The 5,447-nt window shown below is 42.0% G+C and overlaps 1 protein-coding gene across 1 annotated transcript; it reads left to right on the forward strand.

Moving 5' to 3' along the window:
* Positions 1-2,439: 2,439 nt before the first annotated feature.
* Positions 2,440-4,825, forward strand: six6b (SIX homeobox 6b). Its single transcript, XM_042094515.1, has 2 exons — positions 2,440-3,193; positions 4,535-4,825. The coding sequence occupies exons 1-2, from the start codon at positions 2,622-2,624 to the stop codon at positions 4,698-4,700; spliced, it is 738 nt and encodes a 245-aa protein (XP_041950449.1). The 5' UTR covers positions 2,440-2,621; the 3' UTR covers positions 4,701-4,825.
* Positions 4,826-5,447: the final 622 nt, after the last annotated feature.

A 5,447-nucleotide genomic window follows, 5' to 3' on the forward strand; every position in this document is an offset into this window, starting at 1 on the left:
TCAGTCTCATGACCCGGGTAGTCTAGGCTTATTTTGTAATGCACTCTAAAATCCTTTATTTATACTGGAGTCTTCACCCACTGGCGTTGAATCTTAGACGATGTTTAGTGAATACACAGTCTCATGGTAGACTACCTAATGCTGAAAACATTTCCCTGGGAAAATGTTTTCAAACTTTAAACTTAGCCGTCCCCTCCATTTTCTCGTGAAATAAGACTAAAATATTCACACCCTCTTGAGAGCTGAAAAAAATGTAGCCTGAATCTCCTTTGAACCAACGCTAAAATGCCCCCCCACCCCACATGTTATCTTTTATACCCATTAGCGGGTTAAATTGTGTTATTCAACCAAATACTTCACAAAATTAAACAAACTCCCTGAACGCGTTGTTATATCAATCAAATGCATCACCGAATTTCAGGTCATGTATTTTCAATGTGGCCTAAATTTCACTTTGCCAGACTATCCTTATGCATTATTTAGTGATGGCTACACATATCCACCATAATGACATTTCCAACGCGTCAACACAACTTTAGCCTACAAGTATGGTATTAGCCATTCATTCCATGTTTTTAGAAATGAGCGTATTCTGATGTGGCATGCAACAATGATTAATGGGTGGGCTACAAAGCGGTTAGTCTAATTATCAATACCTTAGTGACAGTAATAATGGGATTGCTATTACACAGTTATTTTGCTGTAATAAAATAATACACAGGCTAATTAAGTAGGCTAAATGCACATGTTTGCTTTATTTCTGCCTCACTATTATAAAGTCTGTCAACTTTATACCTGTTAAAATAAAAACTGTTTTTTCAGAACATCACTCAGTGTCGCAGGCTACATTTGACATAGACTGGGTCATACTTGTCTCGGAAATGAGACATGTGGATCATGACGTTATGAAAAGTGTCATTCCCGGTGGCATGAGTATTGTGCATGAAAATGAGCAGCTCAGATCATACAGACTGTAGTTCCATAACTGGAAGTACACGCCGCTCATACATCATGCATAAAGGGCCCTGAAGGGCTTTCTTCAATTGAACTGTGTGGATCTGTGAAAATAATATCAGGGGCTTTCCGTCAGAATGAACTTTTCCACTGTAGCCAGCCGTGAAATAATCTGACCCGACACTTCAAACCATCTGCGTTATCTATCCGCCGTCTTATTTACCGCCGCAGCCCGAGCACAAAGCGGGCTGTGGCTGATCCTAAAACGGCTCTAGTCAGCTGCTGCTCCACATTTCCTCATATCGTGGGATATTTTTTGCTGTTTTCCTGTGATCAGCGAGAGGCAGGCATTGTGTCTTTGTGCAATAGTGCGTGCATCCATGCACCTGTCACCACACGAGGCTTCTGCATAATAATTTACAAATAGCCCATAATAATAAACAAACAACGAGTGTCCGGAGCAATTGCTTATTTGTGCATGCAGTCCGCATATTTCGAATTATTTTAGAATTTATTTCAGCATAATCTATACAGAGCAATAAGTTCCACACGCGTAAATTCGTCTCAGTACCCATAATGCTGCCTATTTGAGAGAAATACTTTGCCATAAATAAGGCAACCGTATGTTTACATGTCGTGATTGAGGTTATATTTATGACTGGTATGATCAGCATTCAGCTGTCCAAAATGTAACTGTACCGAAGCAGAATGCTTTCCGCATATGCTGTCGTCTGTATCCTCGTTTCAAGTCTCCAACAGCTTTATTAATTTTGACCGACCAATGATTCGTTGCATTCGGCTGTCAGATGTCTCTGCTGCTCATATTGTTTGATGCATAATTGAGTAGAGCCTCGCATGCTGCCATGTTCGTCCTATCCCTGTTATATTATGCCGGAGAGCGCCGCGCGTAAAGACAATGCATTTCGTCGGAAACCATCCCGAAACCCAAAAAGAAAGGGCAAAATTGTGACCAATCGCTTTCAAGATGTGCGATCTTTACCCAAATACGGTGATGCATTAAACTTTTGTGGGTGAAAAACGGGAAGGTTTCTCGATTTGTAATGGCGCCTCTGTGCTTGTGATTTTTTACGCAACAACAGAAAGAAGCCATGACAGCCGGACCTTTTGTATGATGAATCGATTATTTTTTTCTTTAAGCGAAAATTATTCATAACAACACTATTTACAACTAGACAATCGCGCGAATAGCCAATCACCTTGGTTAAAGGCAACAACGAAAAGGTCGGAAATGTTTACATTTTAAAAGGCGCTGTTGAAAGTGGGGAGGTGCTGAAATCTATTTGCGCTGCTTTCCGCGTGATTGGCACACTTGACAGTGATTGACAAGCGTCCTTGGAAACTACGCAACCAATCTGCCAAGTCCAATAGAAAATCAGAAGAGGACTGGACGTCTTTTTCCCCCTCAAAAATATCTCGAGTCTTGCGCTTCACCTTCGTATTCTCGAGCTCCCCAGTTTGCCCACCGAGGCTGCCGTAGTCAGCCAGAGGGGCATCCTCTCCTGTGTGTGTCGTGTAACGGTTGATCTGTTGACTTTGGAATTGCCTTTTTGTCTGGATCAGGCGACGAAGAGGAAACGGGGGAGAGGGCGCGTGTATGAGAGAGAGAGAGGTAGCAAGGACTACGAGGGGGGGAAATAGAAGCCTTCATGTTTCAATTGCCAATCTTGAATTTCAGTCCCCAGCAGGTCGCGGGGGTATGCGAGACTTTGGAGGAGAGTGGGGACATCGAACGCCTCGGCCGGTTCCTCTGGTCGCTGCCGGTCGCCCCTGGTGCCTGCGAGGTTCTCAACCGAAATGAGTCGGTTTTGCGGGCACGGGCCATCGTGGCTTTTCACACTGGGAATTTCCGTGAGCTCTACCACATTCTGGAGAACCACAAGTTCACCAAAGAGTCGCATTCCAAACTGCAAGCGCTTTGGCTGGAGTCTCACTACCAAGAGGCAGAGAAGCTCCGGGGTCGCCCGCTAGGGCCAGTGGACAAATACAGGGTACGGAAGAAGTTCCCACTACCCAAAACAATTTGGGATGGTGAACAAAAGACTCATTGCTTCAAAGAAAGGACCCGGCATTTGCTCCGAGAGTGGTACCTCCAAGACCCTTACCCAAACCCTAGCAAAAAAAGAGAGCTCGCACAAGCCACAGGACTCACTCCCACCCAAGTCGGAAACTGGTTTAAAAACCGGAGACAAAGGGACAGAGCCGCGGCGGCCAAAAACAGGTGAATATCCCAAGCTTCTCCATTGTAAGCGTGCTTGCACCTGTCTTCTAGTTCATTTTTTAGGTTGATCGTTGAAGTAATTTCGGACAACTCCAAAACCTTTTCGATTTAATTGAGACCCTGTAGCCGAATGGTCGTTTACATGTTCAGCTCTTTATGGTGGAATCTGGTGGACGAAACAGTCACAATTCGATATTTACGCGCTTAATCAATTCTCGATATGTATTACATCAGCAGGCTACACATTGCATTTTCAAATATGCGTGGTGTAGTTCACCTCCTGGCAGGGATGGACTTGATATTGTTTTCACAAAAAGTAGGCTATCTTATGCACGCGTAACAGTGGGCCTATTTGTTGTGTAGCCTACAAATAAATAGGTGGATCTTGCAATCCAACTAAATACACAATACAATTAAACCAAAAAATATTTATGATATCAATATCATAAACTCGGAATTACATAACCTTAACCAACACTAGGCATCGGTGTGTATTTCCTTAGCTGCCACATCGTTGGATAATACAGTAGAGAGCTAGCCTACATCATTTGAACTGTAGAGGCCCATGAGCTAGCCTGAATTACATGTTTTCTTGTCTCAGTAATTCCGATGAAACGACTAACTGTTATGAATCTTTTCTGATCTGTTTCTGTATTTGCCCGATTACAACTGGATTAGGCTAAGGTAATTCTATTGAGAGGGTAAACATTTGTTATGTCTTGTGGGCTGCTGGCAGTGGTAATTTTTGGAAAATAGTAAGCTCGGTTGTCGACATCTCTGAATTTGTGAATCACTTCAGTCTTTCAGTATATAGCTGGTAGCTTTTCCTCTTTCCAAATAGCAAAGCTACACAACCTACTTTATTGCAGTTCGTGGCTTCAAATGCTGTTCAATTAATTCAAATTCTCGGTTTGAATGGGGATTCATTTTGCCATATTGAGTAGCCTAGACACTGTTTAATTGGCATATTATGTGGATGCAAAGCCTAATATCATATTGGGTAAAGAATAACCCAGCCTTTCCATAACTCGCCGATAGGCCCATGAACTAAGCGATGCTCCTTTTTTGACAGCGCTTGTTCTTCCGGTGCGTGTCACCAAAGGTTCAACTCAGCCCCGAGCTCCTGCAGTTTTGGTAGGCTGCCGGGATGTAGGCTACTATAATAGGCTGATATTGATGATATTTGGAAACTAATTTGACCTGTTAAATAGCTTACTCTAAATCCTCTTCAGGAATGAACCCGTCAAAACTGTAGCCATAGGCTCTCCTCTTGTAAGACATTGCACATTTCTCACTGAAATCCTTCTTTCTTTCTTATTCGTATGTGTTCCACTGAAATAGGTTACAACAACAAGTGATGTCCAATGGCTCGGTTCGATCCCTGACTGGAGAAGACGGCGCAGTGGACCGTCTCGGAACCGCGTCGAGCCCCGAAGCAAGTCTGTCGAGCAAAGCAGCCGCGTCGGCTATCTCCATCACTTCGAGCGACAGCGAATGTGACATCTAACACCGCACCACGAGCTGCCCCGCGGGCCAGTCAGGATGACGATGAGAAAATGAACACATTTAAGAGGGAAATCGAGACAGACAATCAGCAAGACAAACAAGCACATCAGTGCCTGCCTTAACGTATCAGAGGCTGTGTTTTTTTTTATTATAATAATTATTATTATGTGAAGGTTGTCAAACCACCCGAGGTCGACTGGAATGCTCTGTCTTTAAAATGTATTTATCCTCTTTTTCCATTTCATTTTTGCTTAACCAAGACAAAGAAGGAACTGAAATGACATGAACAGAAGACATTTATATAAATACAAGAGTCCTGAATTTCCATTTTTTTTCCAGTCGATAAAATCGGATGCCTAGAGTAAAGCAGTGCCCACCGAAAAAAAGAGAACGGGAAAGAAAACATAGAACACTTAAAAAGCCCACCATCTCTTTTTATTTTTTATTATATTTTTAGGTGGAACTTTGCGTTGAATATCAATGCCGTGACATTTTACCTCCCATTTTTTCTAATGTATGTTCATCTATGTATTAAAATCATTGGTACTATAGAATCTAATTTTGATTTGCGCGATCATTTCAAATTTAGTCAATTTCAGTGTAAAAGGTGGATTTTAGAGCATGTGCGCCAAGTAGGACATATGTTTCAACGAATGAAGACATAAAGAAAATAAAAATGGTTGTTCAAATCAATACAGAAGTTATTATTATTATTATTATTATTATTATTATTATTATTATTATTACT

This window comes from Alosa sapidissima, chromosome 6, assembly GCF_018492685.1.
Source record: "Alosa sapidissima isolate fAloSap1 chromosome 6, fAloSap1.pri, whole genome shotgun sequence".
NCBI classification, from domain to species: Eukaryota; Metazoa; Chordata; class Actinopteri; order Clupeiformes; family Clupeidae; genus Alosa; species Alosa sapidissima.

Coding starts and splice junctions, on each gene's coding strand:
- six6b (XM_042094515.1), top strand. CDS start 2,622: ATGTTTCAATTGCCAATCTTGAATTTCAGTCCCCAGCAGGTCGCGGGG. Junction 3,194..4,534: donor GCCGCGGCGGCCAAAAACAG/GTGAATATCCCA, acceptor CCACTGAAATAG/GTTACAACAACAAGTGATGT.